General features: G+C 37.2%; 1 protein-coding gene across 2 annotated transcripts in view; it reads right to left on the bottom strand.

The window, feature by feature from the left end:
• Positions 1-23,960, bottom strand: part of TMTC1 (transmembrane O-mannosyltransferase targeting cadherins 1) — a 228,488-nt gene that overhangs the window by 158,330 nt on the left and 46,198 nt on the right. For both annotated transcript variants that reach the window (XM_031938103.1, XM_031938102.1), the window contains exons 3-5: positions 21,893-21,966; positions 18,951-19,127; positions 986-1,180 (exon numbers count right to left, since the gene is read on the bottom strand). In XM_031938103.1, coding sequence (XP_031793963.1) covers positions 986-1,180; positions 18,951-19,127; positions 21,893-21,966 — 446 coding nt within the window. The remainder of the gene's footprint in view (positions 1-985; positions 1,181-18,950; positions 19,128-21,892; positions 21,967-23,960) is intronic.

The raw sequence follows: 23,960 nt of genomic DNA on the forward strand, positions 1-23,960 counted from the left end.
CCATATGAGGATTTATATGATGTAATATAAAATGAAGAACAGAACCAGGAAAACAATATATATAAGGGTAAAAATTTGAGGAAGGAAAAAAAAAATTAATACTATGTCATTATAATAAACTGAGAAAACGTACCTCTCTTCCATGGAGGAATGGAAACCGAGTATGAATATTCAGATAGAGTATATCAAATAGAGAGACATGTATTGGTAAGTTTTAAAAAACTGTTCAGTTTTTATTTTTCTATTCTATGTTATAGTGATTATTCTTTAAGTATAGAAGGATGAGCAGAGGAGATTATAGTAAGGTACATTTAAACAGGTCCACATAGAAATAAGTAATCTTCATGAGTATACACAGAAATATAAACTATTTTTCTTAAATTGGGAGTTACAAGCCAATGCCTTCCTCTTCCCATTCAGATCTTGTCCTGATTCATGAAGGGTCAATAGCTTCTACCCTGCTGTGAAAATCATAGATTTACAACTAAAAGATCATCTAAAGATCATCTAATCCAAACTCTTTTTTTTTTTTTTTTTTTTTTTTTTTTACAACTGAGAGTTGACATCAAAAGGAAAAATAATTTGTCCAACATCACATAGCTAATATTTGGCTAAATCAAAATCTGAACCCAGATTCTCTGACTCAGTTCCCTTTACACTATAGCATACTCCCATTTAAAATCAAACATATGGGCTGTTAGGTGGAATCATGGATAGAGTCAGGAGGAGGACCTTTTCCAAATCTGGCCTCAGAAATCTAACACTATCTAGCAGTGTGACCTCAGAAAAGTCATTTAACCCTGACTGCCACAGGGAGGGTGTGTTAAATCAAATTCAACATAATCACAAATAAATGGCCCAAAACAATCAAAAATTTTGTCACTCATTGCTAATCATCATAGAATAACCAAGGACAACTTAACTAGAATTCTTTATGTTATTTAATACTGAAAATGCAATTAAGAGTAAGCTCATAAAATTATACCTCAGAATGGTCCATACTGCTGGTCTGGACATAGAGAGTCTTACATTCTTCTGCTCAGTAGGCAATAGGGAAGAGCATGAGTTCCATGTCCCTTTGGAATATGGCTTTGCATTTTCCTTTTGAGAGGAGGATAGCAAGGCAAGTTGAGAGATTACAGGCTGCTGAGAAATCCATTGTTGCCCTTCGTAATTACTCCTAATTACAAATTGAAAATAAACAAGAGATCAGAAATTTTTAAAAACCAGAAAATTCTTTAAACTATTTGTTAAAGTTAGTTCTTATATGTCTTTACAAAAGATGATACATGGAAAAGTGATCTCAAATCCATACATAAAATGTGACCTTATTCAAGAATGAGTTTTTCCCTCACTTGTTAGACTATTTCAAACGTATGTGTAATTGTTTTTATTCATGCTTCTTGAACCTTCAAATTATTTCACACAGAGAAATGATTATTCCTTGTTACATAGTATTCTGTTAAAATAACAAAAAGGAAAATAAGTCAAGCAAAATCATGAAGAGCATAAAATATAAGGAAATGGCTTCTACAAATCTAGGAAGGCAGAACAGGTAGTGTTCTCAAGTCATGAAACAAAGTGAAAGGATTCTGAACCCTATAAAACAATGTCCAATTTTAATTTAAAATAACTGTGTCAGGACTTAATGGAACTGATGGGATGAAGTACTTCTAAATATTGAGACTGTCATAAGATTCCTATACCCAGGGGGGTAAGATGAGACCTTGGGACTCAGGTTTCAGTAAGTTACATGATCCCTATTCCTAGTCTTGAAACATGGGTTGCAAGAGGTGACAGGAAGTTGCAAGAAGTAACATGACCTATGGGAAGCAGATAGTATTGGTGACCATTGGTCAAGGATGATCTATCCAATGAAAAAGCTTTGGTCTTTTCCTATTTAACCAGCATGGTGGGAGTTGGGATGCCTCTTGGGTGTTCTGGGCCTCTCTCTGCAAGGCTTAAATAAATTTTTTCTCTTTATGCCTGAAGATGTCTCTGATTAGTTAATTTGGGAAAAGGGGTCTAGCACCAGTTCCATGCAGAATCAAGCCACAGAGTCTCCACATTGAGTTATCATATCTATTTATTCTTGGTAAAGAAAAAGTAAAATTACATTAGGATACAGATGAGAGATAAAGCCAGGAAATGGAACAAAATATTTTTATGCCTTGCCCTCTAAAATAAGAGACTATATTGTGAGTCAACCTGTTTCTATATCACAGCTGCTATCAGCCATTTGAAAAGAAATCATCAGATTGTTGGAGGGGATGTGGGAAAACTGGGACATTGATTCATTGTTGGTGGAGTTGTGAACGAATCCAACCATTTTGGAGAGTAGTTTGGAACTATGCTCAAAAAGTTATCAAAACTGTGCATACCCTTTGATCCAGCAGTGTTACTACTGGGATTATATCCCAAAGAGATTATAAAGAAGGGAAAGGGACCTGTATGTGCACGAATGTTTGTGGCAGCCCTTTTTGTAGTGGCTAGAAACTGGAAACTGAGTGGATGCCCATCAGTTGGAGAATGGCTGAATAAATTGTGGTATATGAAAATTATGGAATATTACTGTTCTGTAAGAAATGACCAACAGGATGATTTCAGAAAGGCCTGGAGAGACTTACACGAACTGATGCTGAGTGAAATGAGCAGGACCAGGAGATCATTATATACTTCAACAACAATACTATATGATGACCAGTTCTGATGGACCAGGCCATCCTCAGCAACGAGATCAACCAAATCATTTCTAATGGAGCAGTAATGAACTGAACTAGCTATGCCCAGAAAAAGAACTCTGGGAGATGACTAAAAACCATTACATTGAATTCCCAATCCCTATATTTATGCACACCTGCATTTTTGATTTCCTTCACAAGCTAATTGTACAATATTTCAGAGTCTGATTCTTTTTGTACAGCAAAATAACGTTTTGGTCATGTATACTTATTGTGTATCTAATTTATATTTTAATATATTTAACATCTACTGGTCATCCTGCCATCTAGGGGAGGGGGTGGGGGGGTAAGAGGTGAAAAATTGGAACAAGAGGTTTGGCAATTGTTAATGCTGTAAAGTTACCCATGTATATATCCTGTAAATAAAAGGCTATTAAATAAAAAAAAAATTAAAAATAAAAAAAAATTAAAAATTTAAAAAAAAAAAAAAAAAGAAATCATCAGCTGAAATTTAAAGATAAATACTGAAAAGTTAAGAACAGAAGATAGACATCCAATATGACTCTAGGGGAAGAATTCATTCAAGCAGGTAACTTGCAGATCACTGCATGGTATAAGAAAGAAAAGCTAGAAGGGAAATGATATTTGACATTACTCTATGGTTGAAATTTCTTATGCATCAATAGGAAACCATTAAGTCCACTCAAATTTTCACATGAACAGGGAAAAGTTTCATTAACTTTTAATTAACTCCTTAGGTCATTCTTTTTATATGATCCAACAGTTAGCAGGCCAAAAGTATATACACTGTTATTGATGAGGTGCAAGAATTGAAGGTTGAGATGCCCTCTGGTCAACGTCCCAGATTCTTTGCCAAAGAATTTTCAAACCTGAAGTTTATGGCAAAAGGGAATTTATTTACACTAAGAAGACAGTACACTAAGAAGACACCTTTCTTAGCAGGCAAACTCCTGATTAGGAATTTAGCAAAGGTGGGTTTACACTAAGAAGAAAATGTATCTTCATCAGTAGGCTAAGTCCAGAAAGGCATTTAGCGAAGCTTCAGGGTTCAGAGTCATCTTTTATTAGCCTTCTGAGGTCTGGGGCTTCTTTAATCTTTGGCCCTAGCCAGGGCCAATTTTCTGATGAATCTGAGAGACTGATTTTCAATTCAATTCAAAATTGAATGAGATTACTTATCTTGGGAGTTATCTGGGAAGGGTGTGCCCCTCCTAAAGGCCAGGAGGGTTTGAGAGTCAGGAATACCCTTTCTCCCAAAGGGGACACAGTTTATATCAGGGTCCCCCAAAGATTAAAGGGGAAACAATTTACATCATTCCCCCCCCTCCTCAAGCTCCAAACACATTTGGGGCAAATGGATGAAGATCTCATTTTCTGTAGCTACTTCAAGCTGACAAGGTTTGTAGAGTTGTCTCTATGTTCGATAGGGGTTCAGGACAGTAGGGGAAGTGCAAGATCTAAAGATAGCAGCAGCTGCATCTAAGGGATGTTGTGAGTCCAAGTAGCTTGGAGCCTGGAGGAAACAAATCTCACTAGCAGATTAAAAATAGGGTGGCATCCAAAGTAGAAACGGTGACGTTTGGAAATGGGGCCTTTGCAAAGTATGTATCAGGTCCCATCTTGTGGTCTGCCTTGAGGATGCTGATGGTCCACCCAACAATCCTAAATTCCCCACTGCCCATGGAACTTCAAAGGCTAAGAAGGAGTTAACTACTGGTAGGAGCCATAGAATGACATCAAGAAAATCCAGAAAGAGGATGCTAGGAGCAAAGTTCTCATCCTTGGAGTGAGAAAAAGTTAGGAAAGAGATGATAGTGAGAGAAAGAAGGACACAGACAATTTCGCATTTCTTTTTCCAGAGTGCTCACAGGACTACTCAAACACCTGAAAAGTAAAAGCTGGAGTATTTGTCACTCTACAAGGAGGTAGGCAGTTTTAGGTGAGATATGATCTCTTTTAGCAAGCGCCTTGATAATCTCCTGAGCCTTCTCAGTCCTGCAGGGAAAAGTTTCTTCCCAATTAGTAAAAGCATCAACAAAGACAAAAAGCAAATTGAAACCCATCTACCCTGGGTATATGCCCCTTCTCAGAACAGGTTTCAGGAGAGGGGGATGTTTAAATCAGCCAGAAGGAGAAAAGGTTTATTCCTGTGGGCTATAAGAAGGGATATAAGAATCAGGGAGCTGGGAGATTAAAGGTGCCATAGTCAGGGATAAATGAGCAGCAGCTTTAGCTGCAAACCCATTCCCCTTGGCTTGAAGTGAATTTCCCTTCTGGTGTCCTTTACAAAATATGACTGAAACCTCTCTGGGTTTATGGACAGCCTGTAGTAAGTGTAGAATTTCTCCTGCATAGGAGAATTCTTTGCTGCCAAAAATCCCATTTCTTTCCATATAGCCCCATAAGCATGCAAAAAGATGGAAAGCATATTTGCAGTCAGTATAGATGTTCATTCTCATTCCTTTCCCAGTTCCAAAACTCCAAGTTCAGCTTTCTGGGCAGAAATCCCAGGGGGCAATGGTTTAGCCTCCACGATGCTACTGAGGGTAAGCCTTCTACTAGAAAGCCACTGATGTCCTTTGGCTTCTAAAATGCTCTGGTATCTAGGGTAAATTTTGAGGTTTCTCTAAGGCACAAAAGCCATTCTAGGGAAACTGAGTCCAGTTCCTTTGAAAAATAGGCATCCAGTCTGAGATCTCCCAAGGCACGGGCCTTTTGGGATTGCAGATCAAGATAAGAATGCAGTTAAGTGCTTCCAAATCTCTTAAATCTTTAGCTAAAAGTTTGTGCTTAAGAAATTTCTCAATCTGGAGTGGCCCAAACAGAGGAATCTATTTTCTCCCAAATTTCAGAGGAAATATGGGAGGGCTTTGAGAGCAGCACAAAAAGACCATCTGTAGGTCTGAGAAAAAAAAATTGGGTCCCCAATTTCATTATTAAATCACACCCTAATAAGGGAGCAGGATAGGAGAGAATAATAAGAAAGGAGTGTTTAAACAACAGGTCACCAAACTGGCAAGGCAGAGGGAAAATCTCCAAACAATTCTTATGTTCCCTTGCAATCCCCATTCTATGGAAGGAGGGGCAAGTGATACTGGAGTGTCAGAGTAAGAATGAAGGAGAAGTCCCCATAGCAAAAATAAATTCAATGGTCTTACCGGTCATATCTGGGTGTTGGGCTGTTGTGGTGGAGTGAGGGGGAGCTTCACCAAGCCTCAAACTCCTGTTGCAGGGCCTGGTATTGAGGGGGCAGCTTGTCCCCGGCCCATCCATGACATTTGAAGCACAAACCTCTATGATTCCTGGAAATGTCAGCAGTCAAAAGTAGGGACTGTTCTCCATATCTCTCTTTAACTCTGCAGTCTTTTTGCTCAGCTGCAGTTTGATTCCTATTATTAAAGCCTCCAATAGCTGTTTCTTTCTAACAGCTGAATGGGAAAAATCTGAGAGCCCAAAACTGACTTCTGCAGCTTCCTCTGCATATCTGGGGCAGATTGTTTAATATTAACATCTCCCCAGGAGAGATCAAATTCTGGGAGAGATTTGACACTGAAAAAGACACTTCTGCTCTGAGTGTCTCTCCCTGAGAATCTGCTGTTTCTTTCAGGGGACAGAGGTTAAAATCAGTATCCTGAGAAAGAGAAAAAGGGGTCCCACTCCTTGTATCAGAAGGATAAAAAGTGGGGGCTGGAAAGTCTCAGGATCTGGTTCAGGTGAAGGGGATAGAGTTAAAGAAATATTATTGGACATAAGGTCCTTTTCTGGAAGAGATTCAGAAGCCTTCTGATAACGGCTGCAAAGGGGTACGGAGGAGTTTCCCTCCAGCAAATTTAAGCAGCATCCTGCACTACTGTTTTAAAGCTTTTTTAGTTTTGAGATCTTTTAAGCTGAATTTGTCTGTTTTTTAAGAGACTGCCTAAGGAAGAATCCTTAGGAATAGAGGTAAATTGTCCCATTTTGCCATAAGCCTTAGATTGCCCCAATTCTATAGAGCCTCATCCTTAGCTTAGGCCTCCCCAGAGAGGGAGAGATGACAAAATGTTCCCTAATTAAGGGGATTTTTGTCAGAAAATGCAGGAATTCCCAGTCCAAGTATCCATGAGGGAATTCTGCTTGAGTGTGGAGCTCCCAGACCCAAATGTTCTGAGGAATTTGAGTGTCCTAGCTATAGAATAGACAATCAGCAAGAAAAGCCTCATCTCTTCAGCAAGACTTTTGGGGATCCCCATACCAGGCACCAAATGATGAGGTACAAGAAGTGAGAGTTGAAATCCCCTCTGGTGGATGCCACAGATTGTTTGCAAAAGAATTCACAAAGCTGAAGTTTGTGGCAAAAGGAAATTTATAAAAGAAAACAGCTTTCTTAGCAGGCAAACTCCTGATTAGGAATTTAGCAAAGATGAGTTTACACTGAGAAGAAAATATCTTCATCAGTGGACTAAGTCCAGAAAGGCATTTAGCAAAGCTTCAGGGTTCAGAGGCTTCTTTTATTAGCCTTCTGAGGTCTGGGGCTTCTTTGATCTTTAGCCCCTAGCCGGGGCTAATCTCCAGAGGAATCTGATTGATTTTTAATTCAATTCAATTCAAAATTGAATGAGATTACTTCTCTTTGGAGTTGTCAGGGAAGGGTGTGCCCCTCCGAGAGGCCAGGAGGGTTTGAGAATCAGAAGGACCCTTCCCTTCAAAGGTGACACAGTTAACATCAGGGCCCACCCAAAGATTAAAGGGGACACAATTTACATCACTACAGCAGTATGTTTTTATGAAAATCAGCTAAAATATTTAAATAAAATTAATTTGAAAATAAGTTGTAACTATAATGTAATGTGACTTGTAAACTGACTGAAAAGGCAGTTTCACAAAAATAATTTTAAAAGTATTTTGAGATAAAGTTGAACCATCAAAGTATTTGGGAAGCCTGGGCAGGCCACACAATTAGGAGAACAGTACAGCTTCTATAACATTAATTCTCCAATGAATTGATATTTCAAAGAATGAATCACAGTAGAAATAAAGAGGACAAAGCAAGATCAGCAAAAGCAATAACAAAAAATGGATAGAATAAAGAACTCAAAATTTTATTCTTCAAAAGTTTTAACTTATTTTTAAAAAGAGAAAAAACAATTAATGAACAAAATTAAAAGCTTTTGTAAAGATGAACAAAACTGATCTGTCTTTGGATGGATTGATTCAAAGGAGGGAAGAAACTCAAATTTCCAACATTTAAATGAGTAAATGTTGGTGTTTTTCTCTTCTTTAAAATAATAATAATAGTTCTCTCTGGGAGAAAGCAGGTTTCTGGAGGAGGTTTTCTGGAGGCAGCCTTAGTTTCAGTTATAAGTAAATAATTACTCCAAAATCGCAGCCAGCTGATAAAAGTTCAGATCTTTTATTGTGTCCTTCAATATAGCCCCATTAGCTCAGGCCTATCTCTCTACTTGGTTCCAAGAGCTCTTGCAGCTTTGTCCTTGGCTTCTGCCTCTGGTTTCTTCAGCCTCCAGCCAGCACCAAGGTAGAAGATGCAATGAATCTCTCTTGCCTCAAAGATAGGGCTGATGCAATGAATCTCTTGCCTCAAAGATAGGGCTTGTGGGCTTCCTCCCAGAGTGCTCCTCTCCAACCCCAGTCAATGTTCCGAAGAAATTCTTCTAAGCTATAAGAGCTTCCTCCATATATATGATCTCCCAAAGGTTAACTCCTCCTTCTAGAGGCAGGGATTATGGGTTATCTCCCAGAGTGCTCTCTGGTCCTAAGAACTTCAAGGGAGGTGTGAACACAAGCATTATTGTCTATCAGTATTAGCAACCCATCATACTGCTAGGATTCACTCTAAGGTGTGAACCAACAAGCACTTTATCAATTCTATTGAGTTAATACCAGGACCTTGACATCACCCTTGAGTTTTCACCTCCTTTCAAGTTGAGTTGACACTAGGATTCCAACAAGTCAACAAAAGAAAAATTAAAATAGCTACCAGAACATACTATGCATAATTACATGCCAACAAGGTTGTGAATTTTTTAACTGGAGGAATATCTACAAAAGCATAAAATATTCACATTAATATGATAAATATAGATTGTAAGAATCCAATTTTGGGAATTAAAACAGCTATAGGAAAACTGCCCAAGGTAAAAACCCTAGTTGAAATAAATTTAAAGGTGAATTCTAAAGATTAATTTCTTATACCACAAAATTATTCTCAACAATTTGGGAAGAAAACACTAAGACTTTTTTCTTATGTTTCACGTAAGTATTTTTTTTTAAGCTTTTTATTTACAAAGAATATGCATAGGTAATTTTTCCAACATTGACCCTTGTATAACTGCAAATTGCTGCAAATTTTCCCCTTCTTCCCTCCCCCCCCATCTGACAGGTACTCCAATACATGTTAAATGTGTTGAAATACATGTTAGATCCAATATGTATATACATACTTATACAGTTATCTGTTTGCACAAGCAAAATCAGATCAACAAGGAAGAAAAAGAAAAATTAAGGAAAAAAATGCAAGCAAAAAACAACAAAGAGAATGAGAATGCTATGTTGTGTTCCACCTGCTGTTTCCATGGTTGTCTCTCTGGGTGTAGATGATTCTCTTCGTCACTGCGCAAGTGGAACTGGTTTGAATAATCTCGATGTTGAAGAGAGCCACATCCTTCAGAATTGATCATCATGTAGTCTTCTTGTTGCAGGGTATAATGACCTCCTGATTCTTCTCATTTCACTTTGAATCACTTCAAATCACTTCATGTAGATCTCTCCAAGACTCTCTGAAAGCATCCTGCTGGTCGTTTCGTACAGAACAATAGTATTCAAAGCATGCATATGTCATAAATTATTCAGCCATTCGCCAATTGATGGGCATCCACTCAGTTTTCAGTTTCTTGCCACTACAAAGAGGGCTGCCACAAACATTTTCGCATATATGGGTCCCTTTCTCTCTTTTATGATCTCTTTGGGATATAACCCCACTAAAAACACTGCTGGATCAAAGGGTATGCACAATTTGAAAACTTTTTGAGCATAATTGCAAACTGCTCTCCAGAATAGTTGGATTCGTTCACAGTTCCACCAACAATATATCAGTGTCCCAGTTTTCCCATATCCCCCCCAATATTTATCATTATTTTTCTTATCATTTAAGCCAATCTGACAGGTATGTAAATATCTCAGAGCTGTCTTAATTTGCCTTTCTCTGATCAATAGTGATTTGGAGCAATTTTTCAAGAGGCTACAAATAATTTCAATTTTTTCATTGGAAAATTGTTCATGTTCTTTGATCTTTTATCAAATGGAGAATGGTTGAACTATTATAAAATTTTGTCAATTCTCTACATATTTTGGAAATGAGGCTTTATCAGATGCTTTGGATATAAAAATGTTTTCCCACTTTATTGTTCCCCTTCTAATCTTGTCTGCATTAATTTTGTTTGTACAAAAACTTTTTAACTTGATATAATCAAAATTATCTATCATGATCTCTAGTTCTTCTATGGTCACAAATTCCTCCCGCCTCCACAAATCTGAGAGGTAAACTGTCCTATATTCTAATTATTTGTTTAAAGTATCATTCTTTATGTCTAGATCATGAACCATTTCTAAAATTTTCTCTTTAAGCCAATTCTGATGGCAGTAAGATACCCACTATATTCATCCCCCTCCATTCTTTCTCTCAGATATAATAGGTTACCTTTGCCTAATTGTGAGATGTAGGACCCCCACGTTACCCTTTTTCTGGTACAATTTCCTTTCCACCTCTAGTTTCTAGAACAAGGTATACATGTATACTTTATATGTCTTTATAGCAGAAATATAGTTCCCAAGATTTCTTTTTACCTTTTTAGGTTTCTCTTGAGTTCTATATTTGTAGATCAAACTTCTTGTTAAGTTCTGGTTTTTTCATCAAAAATAGGTGAAATTCACTAATTTCATTGAATGTCCATCTTCTTCCCTGGAAAAAGATGCTCATTCTGGCTGGGTAAGTTATTTTTGGTTACATACCGAGTTCCTTAATCTTTCGGAATATTATATTCCAGGCCCTTCAATCCTTAAATGCGGACGTTGCTGGATCCTGGGTAATCTTTATTGTGGCTCCTCTATATTTGAATTGGTTTTTTCTAGCCACTTGCAGTATTTTTTCCTTCGTCTGATAGTTCTGGCATTTGGCCACTTGGTTCTTGGTGTTTTGATTTTAGGATCCCTTTTGGTAGGTGATCGATGAATTCTTTCAATGTCTATTTTACCCTCTGTTTCTATGACTTCTCAGCAGTTCTCTTTGATAATTTCCTGGAAAATAGTGTCCAGGCTCTTTTTTTCATCATATTTTTCCAGGAGTCCCAATAATTCTCAGATTGTCTCTCCTAGATCTATTTTCCAGGTCTGTTGTTTTCCCAAGAAGGTAGTTGACATTTTTTTTCCATTGTTTCATTTTTTTTGGTTTTGCTTGACTGATTCTTGTTGTCTCCTCGAGTCATTCAATTCCATTTGTTCGATTCTGATTTTCAATGAAGTATTTTTCTTCACTCACTTTTTTTATATCTTTTTCTAATTGTCCAATTGAATTTTTAAGTGAGTGGTTTTGTTCTATGGAATTTTTTTCCATTTCGCAAATTTTATCTTTTAGAGAGCTATTTTTGTTTCCAGTTCACTAATCCTATTTTTTTCAAGGATTTAATTTCTTTATCCACTCTGTCTTTAAATGAGTGGGATGACTTCTCTAGACTATCTTGCCAAGCCTCCCTTTCCTTGTCCCATTTTTCTTCTAGCTCTCTTGTGAGAGCCTTTTTAATTTCTTCTATGAGATTCATCTATGCTGAGGAACAGATGATATCCTCCTTTGCGGATTGACCTGGAGACAGTCTGTTTTTAGTCCCCTCAGGGTTTAGAGTTCTATCTGTATAGAAGCTATCAATGGTTAAGATCCATTTAAATTTTTTGCTCATTTTGTCAGTCTCAAAGAATTTTTTACAAAGTGTTAAGTCATTAGAGTTGATAGAAACAATGTTTACACCTTTAAGAGTTTATACATTAGAGGTCACACATTAGAGCTCACACATTGGAATTCATAAGTACTGGAGATTCACAAAGTTAACTTTGTAACTTTGTGAATTCACACCTCCCATAATCCCACTCTCGGAGGAAGAGTCAACCTTTGAGTTTACACCTCTAGAAGAGCATTAAAAAGGAGCTAAGTCAGTGGAGTCGGTCAGTTTGGAAGATTGTCAGGAGTCGGAGTTGAGCTAGAGGCAGAAGCTGGCAGAAGCAAAAGACTAGCAACGAGAGCTCTCGAAACCAAAGAGAGTTAACTGGGCTATTTTGGAAGAGACAATAAAAGATTGGATTTTAACTCCTGGCTGCATTTGAGGTGATTATTACTCTGAACTGAAAGTAAGGCTGCCTCCAGAAAACCTCCCCAAGAAACCTGCTCCAGAGAGAACCATCATATTTTAGAAAAGAAAAACACTACAAACAAACTAGCAAAGAAAAAAAGAAAAAAAAACCACAAATGGAATCTGCTTTTTTTGGGGGGGGAGGGGTGATGTTAGCAAGCTTCCTCTGCAGACTGCAGGGGGCAGCAGCGAGGCACTAGCAGGACAATGATGGCTGTGCTGCACTTGCACTCTGAGACTTTGAGAGCATACTGAGTAACTGTGGGGGAGGGGTGGCCAGGTCCCAAGAGATTCTAGCGTTTGGGGTTGTATTCTTCATCCCCTGTGTTTTTAGCTTCTCTGCTGGGCTACTGGCTTGTTGTCAGGGCAAAGTATCCAATACTGTAGCAAAGCTCTTCCCGCAGAAATGGCTGAGATCACACCCCACCCTACTCTGGTCTGCTCGGCTGTGAGCTGCCTGCCATGCCACTGCCTGCAAGCCAGATCTAAAACCATGCTCGCCCTCGAGCAAAGACAGACTTTTCCTGGCGAATCTCAAGGATATCTTCTCTTCATAATTATTCGTGGAGTTTTTTTCAGTCAAGCATTAATTTAGAGGCTTGTCATGAAATGAATTCTGAAAAAAAACACGGAGCTTACACAGATATGTGCCTCCTCTCCACCATCTTGGCTGGAAGTCCAGATCATCAACCATTTCAACGTTATCTTGGTATATGGTGTTAGGTGTGGGTCTAGGCCTACTTTCTGCTATAGTAGTTTCCAATTTTCCCAGTAAATGTTATTGTCAAAAAGTGAATTCTTATCCCAAATGTTGGGGTTTTTCAGTTGGTCAAATACTAGATTGTTAGTTATTGACTATTTTGTCCTCTGAACCTAACCTATTCCACTGACCAACTAGCCTAATCCTTAGCCAGTCCCAAATGGTTTTTGTTGACTTCTGCTTTATAATATAGTTTTAGATCTGGTACAGCTAGGCCACCACCTTCATTTACTTTTCTTTTCATTAATTCCTTTGAAATTCTTGACCATTTATTCTTCTGTATGAATTTTGTTATTTTTTCTAAGTCAGTAAAATAGTTTCTTGGGAGTTTGATTGGTATAGCACTAAAGAAATACATTAGTTTAGGGAGTATTGTTAGCTTTATTATATTTGCTCAACTTATCCACAAGTATTTGATATTTTTCCAGTTACTCAGATCTGACTTTATTTGTGTGTAAAGTGTTTTGTAGTTTTGCTTATATAGTTCCTGACATTCCCAAATATTTTATATTATCAACAGTTATTTCAAATGGAATTTCTGTTTCTATCTCTTAGTGTTGTATTTGTTATTGACGTATAACAATGCTGATGATTTATATGGATTTAATTTGTGTCCTGAAACTTTGCTAAAGTTGTGGATTATTTCTAATAGCTTTTTAGTTGATTCTCTGGGGTTCTCTAAGTATACCAACATATCATCTGCAAAGAGTGATATTTTGGTTTCCTCATTACCTACTCCAATTCTTTTAATCTCTCTTTCTTCTCTTATTGCCAAGGCCAGCATTTCTAATACAAAAGTGAATAACAATGGTGAGAGTGGGCAACCTTGTTTCACCCCTAATCTTACTGGGAATGGTTCTAGTTTATCCCCATTACATATGATGCTTACTGATGATTTTAAATAGATGAATATTGGGAGTACAACAAATTACCAGCAGAAGATAATCTAGAAGATTGCCAGAAAGGTCTGTCTTGATCAGGCAAGAGGAGGCCAGTGCAGGCAGGGAGGCAGAACACAGAGGCTACCACATGCTGAGCAGACCTGGGGGGAGAAGGGGGAGTACGATCTATGAGGGTGGAGATTTTGCAGGAAGGACTTCCACAGGTTGGCTGCTCTGCTTTGGTTGAAAAGCAGTACATCAGCAAAGAAGTTATACAAATGCCAAAGGTAGAGTGACCCCAAAACACGAGTGTTTAACAGGACCTGGCCACACCCACCCAGCTGCGACTCGCATATGTAGCACAGGACTTTGCCAGGGCAGTCACACTTCTGCATGGGGGGAGAAAGGGTTCTGCCCAGAGCAGTCACACATCTGAAGCCCAGCTGCTCTTTCCTGTTCCCAGCCTGTTCACCAGATAGCTACTTTCCATCTGTCCCTGTTGTGTAGCAGAAGCTGGTAATCTCCTTACCCTGAAGGCAGAACCCAAGAGCTTAAAAAAAAAAAAAAAAGTAAAAAAAGCAAAGTGAGCTTTAACTATAGATAGCTTCTATACAGAAAGAGAGTAGATTTCCAACCCTGAGGAGACTAATAGCAGACAATCTCCAGACAAAACCCCAAAGGGTGATATAAGCTGATCCCCATCACAGAAGGCTCTCCTAGAAGAAATTAGAAAAGATCTTAAAAGTGAGCTAAAAGAAAAATGGAAAAAAGAAGCTCTGCAAGAAAGTATGGAAAAGGCTTATAACTCATTAAAAGAAAGAATTGATAAAGTGGAAAAAGAAAACAACTTGCTGATATGTGAAGTCCTAGGGAAACAGAATTTGTGAATGGGACAAGATAAAGAACTCCAAGGAGAGTAGGATTTGTAAATTAGAAAAAGAAAGTAACTCATTAAAAAAATTAGTGAAATGGAAAAAAATTCCATAGAGCAAAACAAGTCGTTTAAAAACTCAATTGGACATAGTACAAAAAAAAAAAAAAAAAAAAAATTAATGAAGAAAATAACTCATTAAAAATCAGAACTGATATCAAACTATGCATACCCTTTGATCCAGCAGTGTTACTACTGGGCTTATATCCCAAAGAGATATTAAAGAAAAGAAAGGGACCTGTATGTATCAAAATGTTTGTGGCAGCCCTTTTTGTAGTGGCTAGAAAATGGAAACTGAATGGATGCCCATCAATTGGAGAATGGTTGAGTAAATTGTGGTATATGAATGTTATTGAATATTAGTTCTGTAAGAATAATAGTTCTGTAAGAAATGACCAGTAGGATGAATACAGAGAGGCTTGGAGAGATTTACATGAATTGATGCTAAGTGAAATGAGCAGAACCAGGAGATCATTACACACTTCAACAATAATATTATATGAGGATATATTCTGATGGAAGTGGATATCTTCAACAATGAGAAGATCCAATTCACTTCCAATTGATCAATTATGGACAGAACCAGCTACACCAAGAGAAAAAAACACTGGGAAATGAATGCGGACTACTTGAATTTGTCTTCCCAGGTTATTTTTACCTTTCGGATTTTTCTTGTGCACATATATTGTATTTAAGATGTGCTTTAACATATTTAACATGTATTAGACTGCCTGCCTAGGGGAGGGGATGGAGGGAGGGAAGGGAAAAATTGGAACAGGAGTGAGTGCAAGAGACAATATTGAAAAATTACCCATTCATATGTTCTGTCAACAAAATGCTATAATAAAAAAAATCAGAACTGAACAAATAGAAATGAATAATTCATTGAGACATCAAGCATCAGTCAAGAAAAAACAAAAAAATGAAAAAATATTAAATACCTACTTGGAAAAACAAGAGACCTAAAAATAGATCTAGAAGAGATAATTAGAGGATTATTGGATTCCCAATATTCCCAATATTATAATGAAAAAAAGAGCCTAGACATTATTTTACAGGAAATCATCAAAGAGAACTGCCCAGATGTAATAGAATCAGAAGGTAAAATAGGCATTGAAAGAATTCATCGAACACCTTCAGAATAAAAACTCCAAAATAAAACCCCCAAATAAAAACTCCAAGAAATATTGTGGCGAAATTTCAGAACTATCAGACTAAGGAAAAAATATTACAAGCAAACAAACAAACAAACAAAAAAAAAAACAAGTCAAATATCGAGTCAAATATCACTCAGGATCTAGCAGCTTCCACATTAAAGGATCACAGGGCCTGGAATCTGATATTCCGAAAGGCAAAAGAACTTGGAATGCAGCCAAGAATAAACTACCCAACTAAATTGAGCATTTTCTTCCAGTGAAGAAGATGGACATTCAAAGAAACAGGTGAATTCCATTTATTTTTAATGAAAAAACCAGAACTAAACAATAAGCTTAACCTCCAAATATAGGACTCAAGAGAAAGATAAAAGATACATTGTTGGTAGAATTGTGAATGCATCCAGCCATTCTGGAGAGCAATTTGGAACTATGCTTAAAAAGTTATCAAACTGGGCATACCCTTTGATCCAGCAGTGGGCTTACTTCCCAAGGAGATCTTAAAGAAGGGAAAAGGACCCACCTGCAAAACTGTTTGTGGCAGCCCTTTTTGTAGTCGCTAGAAAGTGGAAATTGAATGGATGCCCATCAATTGGAGAATGGTTGAATAAGTGTGATATATGAATGTTATAGAATATTATTGTTCTATAAGAAATGACCAGCAGGATGATGTCAGACAGGCCTGGAGAGACTTAAATGAACTGATGCTGAGTGAAATGAGCAGGACCAGGAGATCATTATATATTTCAACAATATTAGTTGATACTCAATTCTGATGGACAAGGCTCTCTTCAACAATAAGATGAACCATATCACTTCCCTTTGTTCAATAATGAAAAGAAGCAGCTAACTAGGCCGCAGGAAAGTAGACAAGACTTGGAAAGAGACAATAAAGGATTTGGCATTTAATCCCTGGCTGCACTTGTAATTAATGAACTGAAACTAAGGCTGCCTCCAGAGACCCCAAGAAAACCCCAACAAGAGAAGATTACATTTTAGAGAAGAATATTAAAACTAAACTTCAAAATATATGCCTCATTCTGCATTTTAAATGTATCATCTTTGGGGCAGAAAGTGGATAGTGTACTTCATCTTCAGTCCCCTGGTATCATGATTTACCATAGATCAGCATTCTAAAGACAATTTTTTTAAACATTATTTTTGTCACATAAATTATCCTAGTTTTGCTTACTTCACCTTATATCATTTCATGTAGGCCTTCCCAGTTTCCTCTGAAAATGGCTATTTCATAATTTCTAATGGCATAATGATATTCCATTATATTTATATACCTCAATCATTCTTCAATAATTAAGTATCCTCCTGGTTTCCAGTTTGGGGCTACTATGAAAAGAGCTGCTATAAGTATTTTCAAGCAAATGAATATAATATTAAAAATTTTTCATTTACTTTACAGTATATTTCCCTGATAGGGCCTCATTTCTCAAGTAAATTGGGAATGAAATGAAAGTTATAAAAATAAGATCTATTCCTAAATTAACAAATGGTCAAAAGATGTGAACATATAGTGTTCAGAAGAAGAAATCAAAGTTTTCTATACTTTTCTAATTGAAGTGAACCAGAACTATATCATTTTAACAGTAATTTAACAGTAATAGCAAGATAGTAATGTTGTGAAATTGTGAAAGAGTTAATTACCGTAACAAACATAATGAATGATCCAAGATGGTTCCAAAAGACTTGTGATGAAAAATGCTGTTCATCTCTATAAAGAGAACTGATGAACTCTGTGTCCAATTTTTAATAGCTTTTCTAATTTATCTTTCTTGTTTTTTTTTTCAATATAGCTAATATGGAAATAAATTCTCTATGGGATGTGCATCACATGTATAATTAACATATTGCTTACCTTCTCAACGAGTGTAAGACAGGCTGGAAGGAAGGAGAGAATTTGGATTTCAAGTTTTTTAAAAAAGGGTATTAGAAATAACACCCAAAAAAGTCTCCTTGTATTATCATCATCATCAAACATGAAGAGATCCATTCTGTAGGTCTGAATTAGACTTCCAACAGCCATTGGCAGGTGGCTTCCGAATCACAATATAAGGCACCCAATGTGGGGTATAAGCAACAGTGCCTGAGAGCTTTTCATGAATAGGATTCTCCCAGAGTTCCTTCAGTAATCCAGAGGAAAGGAAAGTGGGAAGAAATCAGGTTTTAGTTGGGGTATCATCATCATTTACAAGTCTGAGTTATGGCACCCGACAGGAACCACCTGCCAGGGACTGCTAAAGGTCTAACTCAGACCTGTAGAATGGATCTCTTTAGATGAGAGGAGGATGATGATAATATGAGGAGATTGAGAGGTAGTTGCATTCTCTGACTTCCCTACTGAGAGGCAGCTGCATTGTCTGACCTCTCCTCTTCCCTCTTGCCTCCAATTTATTTCATTCCCCATCCACAAGGAACATCTGCATCAGCAAAGGCTGCCTTGCAACTCCTTCAGATGTTATGATTCACAGCTATAGAGGCTCTAGGAGAATTCCTCTTTATCTAGGCATGGTTCTTAACATAAAACAGTAAGATTTGGTACAGTTTAAGTACACATGTACTTTTCTGCATTTTTATTGTGCCTTCCTACTTGCTTTCCCTTCCCTTAATTATCTTGGTGCTTTTCCAGTTCAGTTAAGATGCCTTCCATCTTTTCACACTCAAACCATACTTCTGCCAAAAACCTAGTCATTACGAAGACTCTTGCTACAAAAGGAAAAGACAGATTTGGACACTCTTATCCATTTCTAACAAAGGAAAAGCAGGCCCACAAAACTATTTCCATTGATTATGGTAAATTCTAGTCATCATCATCTTTAATCAGCCTCATTAAAAGAACATAAGATCAAGATGAGAAAACCTGTGGAGAAAAATAATCCAGTTTCCATTACCCAATACCTTTCAGAAATTTTAATCTAGTACAGCAGAGTTGATCCCAGATAGAAATATTAATAGAAACAAGGATAGAAATATTGTGTTATAATTATTTTTATAGGTCTTTTTGTTTTTACTATTCCAAAGTATTTTTTTAAATTTTGAGCATTCAATGCTAATAAAGTTCCAGACAATTCTGCTTTTGACTTGTCTTTTAAAGAAGAAAACCTTCAAAACAACTTACCATTTACCTCTGTTATGAGGGAGGGAAAAAAGATCATATACTAGACATACTCCAAACACAGTGATTCCCGTCTCTTTAACCAACATTGCACAGGTCCCCAGAAACAAACTGAGCAGCAGAAAGAATGGAGAAGTTGTAGGAGAAATACATTCCCCAATGTAAAGCAGATCCATGCTCCTGCAAATAAGTTTGAAAGTCAGTTCTCTGGAAGAGAAACATTACTAAGTATCCCTAACAAATCTCTTTTTGATGATATCTACAGCAGAATAAACGTTTTTCAGCCTACAAAAAGTGAACTAACCCCAGTTGATGTTGCTGAGTTGATGAGCTACACCCATCTCGGCCACTAAAGGTCATCAAGTTCAACTCCCTCATTTTACAGATAAGGATATGTACTAAGAAGCAGAACTAGGATTCAAAATAAGATCCTCTGACCCCAAATTCTCTGAAGTTTTAGTAGGTCATTCAAGCATAAATGATAGAAGGCTTTCTTATAGATGATGAGATGTACCAGATGCTTCTGCTTGCAGATGACATTGTGCTAAAGCTTTAAGCCATGGAAAAATGCAGAGGTGACGCTCCTTACTGAGATCAATGGCCACTCAAGAAATCAAATTAGCAATTCACATAATAAAAACTAAGGAAATGAAAAATCTTACTGCCCAAAAAATGTAGTTGGAAGTACAGCAAATTACTTTAGAACTTCAATTCATATTTTGAACAGACAAGGCAGATGGTAAATGGCTTAGAACTGCACAAAAAGAATAGAGCAAACTGGACTACATTTGGGAAATTGCAAATTTCTTCAATGTTCCTATCTCAAAAAACTATTTTTTTGAAACTAACATTAAAAATAATAAGATTAACTTATACTTTTATGGCACTTTAAAGTTTATAATGTGTTTTAATATATTGTGTCATTGGACCTTCATAATAATCCTGTGAGGTATGCACTATTATTATCCAAGTTTTATTTATTTATTCTTTTTTTTTTTTTTTTTTTTTACCAGATAACAATTGGAGGCTCAAAAGATTAAGTGACTGGGGGAGCTAGATGGAGCATTGGCCCTGAAGTGGTAAGTTCAAATCAGGCTCAGTTACTTAACACTTCCTAACTGTGTGACCCTTAACCTCAATGGCCTCTCAAAAAAAAAAAAAAAAAGTTTAAATGACTTGGTCAGCATCTTACAACTAGTAAAAGCTAAATGTGTTATTTGAACCCAGGTTTTTCTAACTTTAAATCCAATGATCTGTATACTATATCATACTGTTTCTATTGGTGATGCCATATGACTATGAAAAAGAAACATAACAATCACCAAAGATACAAGTTTATAAGAGATTCAAATGTATCATTTGGGTTAACCTATAAAGGGTAGTTCTTGAATCATGCCAATTTCAGCATAAGTGACCATGTGAAAACTTGAATGAGAACCAGTATCTGTATATACACAACTGAAATACTGCTACAAAGTACTAATGAAAACTGTTCTGTTGTCTTCAGAGCCATATAAACTGATTATTCAGGGGCTGCAGAGCCAGAACTGAGTGAATTTGCAAAAGAGGTGACCATTCCTTCATCAGATTTTTCCTTTTAAATTTTTTCTTTAAGTTGCTGATAAGAGCTGATTAAGGGGGAAATGATGGAGCAAAAGTAGTCAGAGGCACTGAACCTCAAAAGTATACTAAGGTTTTCAAACTCTTCCATATAGAGTCCATCAAATGTTAGAGAGAGCATTTGGTCCCTAAAACTATATTGGGGTTTCAGGGTGGTGTTGCAAGGTGTGTCAAAAAAATTTGTAGGCTTAAACCTATTCCAGATCAAGAAGCAAAGATATTATTATTATGCCATTGACTGGATGGCTTAAGTTTTAAAGGGGAGTCTTAGCCATTAGCAAGGGGAAACACTTAAGTCCTAAATTCCCTAGCAGAATTTACAATTACCCAAGGAGAAAGTCCATTGGGCAAACTAAATCCTAAAGAATTTGCAGCCATAACGTAAGTAGTTCCCCATGAATCTGCTATGCCATAAGGTGGGCTAAATTCCCTAAAGAAGTTAGCAAGAATTATGCCATTGATTAGTAGGATAAACCTAAAATGACTTAAGGTCTAATAGGATTAACAAGAAAGTGAGGTTCAGGTAAGTGTTTTTATAGAAGAGAAATAACCTCAGGGACTGATATAATTTGCCTTCTGATTAGGTAAAGTTTGAAGGGTTCTAGCTACATCAATAGACAAATAAATGGCAAGATGAAAACGAAATTCCTTTCAGAATGGATAAAAATCTAAGGTTATTATTACCACTCTCTATTTCACTACAACAAAGAAATCCTACCCATCCATCCCAAATTCCTTTCTTTCCCCTTGCTGAAAATATTCAAAATACATAAGATCAAGGAAATTTTTTAAAATTGAGAATCTGTTTCAAATTCATCCTAATTTCTCCTAAATTTTGAGCTAACTTGCAAAGAATGATTAAAAGACCAAGAAGGTAAAATAAATGAAAACTGACATAGAAAATGTTAAACACAGCAAAGATCAATAAAGAGGTCAAAGAACTATACATAGTATTAGTGTTTTGTTTGTTTGAGGGTGTTCTGGAGGAGTTGGACTTCTAAGTTTTTTTCTTGGTCAAAAATCACAGAATAAAGCTATGAAGAAAGAGTTTAGTTTCCTAAAATTATGGAAAGGATTAATTTTTTACTTCTCTGCTCCCTCAAAAGAAAAGATATAGTTTTAAGTGGTAAGACATTGGGTTAAAGAGAAAAACTTAAGTTTTATTCTTTCTAGTATACAAAAAGCACTTCTGATGGCATGGTTTTTTCTTTCAGGAAAATATTTTGCTCTATAAGGTCAATTAATTCAAGTTAACTACAAAGACTGAAGGATCTCAAAAGGGGAGAAAATGGATCAAAAGGAAGAACAAATAAAAAGATACTCACCTATTATAGGAGAGAAAGGCCAATAGAAATAGCAAACAAGCTAATACATCTGCTCTGCCCACGATGCCAGTCACCTAGAGAAAGAGACAGACATGAATGAAACAGACAGACAGAGACTGATTACTTTTGGAGGGGAGAGTACATTTGAACAGACAACAAATCTTTCTAACAATGAAATTTAACCTCCAATGTTAAGAAGTTGCATGCTGTGTGGGACAGGTTAGGTACAAGACCCCCATCCCAATCCAATTAACTAATCAGAGACATCAGCAAGTACAAATTTATTTTAATCCCTACAAGAGGCTCAGGCACACCTGGGAGCCATCCCAACCCCCACCATGTTCGCCTGGAAACTGGGCACTTTCTGTCTTGTCCAGGGTTTAAAAGGCAAAAGGTTCGAGCCTTCTCACTGGATTAAGACTAAAAGGATGTAATCATCCTTGACCAGTGGTCACCAATGCTGGCTGCCTCCCACAGGTCATGCCACTTCCTGCAACTTCCTGCATCTCCAGGTTCAAAGTTCATTCCTCCAAAAAGCAAATTACCTCCCCAAGGTCTCAGAGTTCTGGAAACAGGACTCATGTGACAATACTGAGAAATACTTCATCCAATCAGTCCCATTCAGTCCCCCCTCTTTTTCATCAGTTTGAAGATTTCTCACATCCCACCTCAAGCAGTCCAGACCCAGACTCATTTTGTGACAAAGGGACGAAGGTCTCATCTTCTGAAGCTGCTTCAGGCTGACCAGGGGCGTATAGCTGACTCTACCCTGTGGAATCCGGACTGAAAAGGGGAGATGAGTGAGTTGTAGGCAGGAGCCTGCACAGCAGCAGAAGCACCATCTGGTCCTGAATGTCAGAATCAGGTCTCAGTGATTTTCAGGATGACCAAGTAGTTGAAATTTTGTGGCTCAGAGTCTGGAAGAAGCAACTCTCACAAGTATATTAAAATGCAAGGACTAAATATGAGTAAAAGAGAAAGAATAAACAAAAGTAGAGTTAATAAAGAGGTTACTAAGGACAGTAACCAGGAAACCCATCCAGAAGGCTGGAGGGGAGATGAGGCTATTAAAAATGCCTTTCATCCAAACAGCTTTCTAGAGTAGATAACAAAGAATGTTTTTTTCCAAAATTCTTGTTTCCTCAAAGGAGTAGGTGCTATGCATAGAATATGTGCCCTTCAGTGAGTGTGATCTCTCCCAGCAAAATACCCTAGAGCTTTACTTAAGGGAAGCAGTTTGAAGTCCCTTCAAGGAGCACAAATGCAGGCCCTTTTCAGAATTTACTTGCCTGGGAGCTATATGAGGGAATGTAGGAGTCAGGGAATTAAAGTTGCGAATAGTCAGGGGCAAACAATCAGCAGTATGGGCAGCTGATATGTAAGCTTGTTACCCTTAAATTGCAGTGAATTCTCCTTCATTTAACAACAGAAACCTCTCAGTAATCACTTTTTCTACTTACTTAGTGGGGAATTGTTTGGGTGTCAAAAATTATCTTTCCATATAGCCTCCCATGAACATGAAAAACACATTTGAAGACAGTATAGATCTTTGATAAATAAGGCAGGGGTCTAAGATTGGGGTTCCAGAGACCCCCAAGGACCTAGCCCCATCTTCCATCAACATACAGTTTTTAAGAGACTCTAGGCAGATTAATTTAACTTTTAGGGTCCTAAAAAACCTTAGCCTAATCAGGGTAAAATGAGATTGCCTGCTTTCTCTCAAAGAACAAAAGGCAAAATGGGAGTGGCCCCAAGTACTTGGGCAAAGTAAGCCTTTAGATAAAGAAACTCTAGCCCCAGGAAGTAAAAGAGTTAAAAGATATAATAGAAGCAACCAGAAAGTCCTCCAAGGGCTGGGCTACAAATTAAAATAACTACATACTTGTGTTTTATATCTCACTTGCTCTGATTATTTTGCTATAAGACATTTGCTATAAGAGGAAAAATCAGGATATGATTTATTTAAGGCAGTTTTACTTCAGATAACAGTCCTAATTTTTAACCATTCCATCTTAAACCAGACTCGGGAATAATTAAGTGGGTTCTCATTCAAAAGAAGCCTACTGGG

The sequence above is a fragment of the Sarcophilus harrisii genome, chromosome 5, assembly GCF_902635505.1.
Source record: "Sarcophilus harrisii chromosome 5, mSarHar1.11, whole genome shotgun sequence".
Taxonomy (NCBI): domain Eukaryota; kingdom Metazoa; phylum Chordata; class Mammalia; order Dasyuromorphia; family Dasyuridae; genus Sarcophilus; species Sarcophilus harrisii.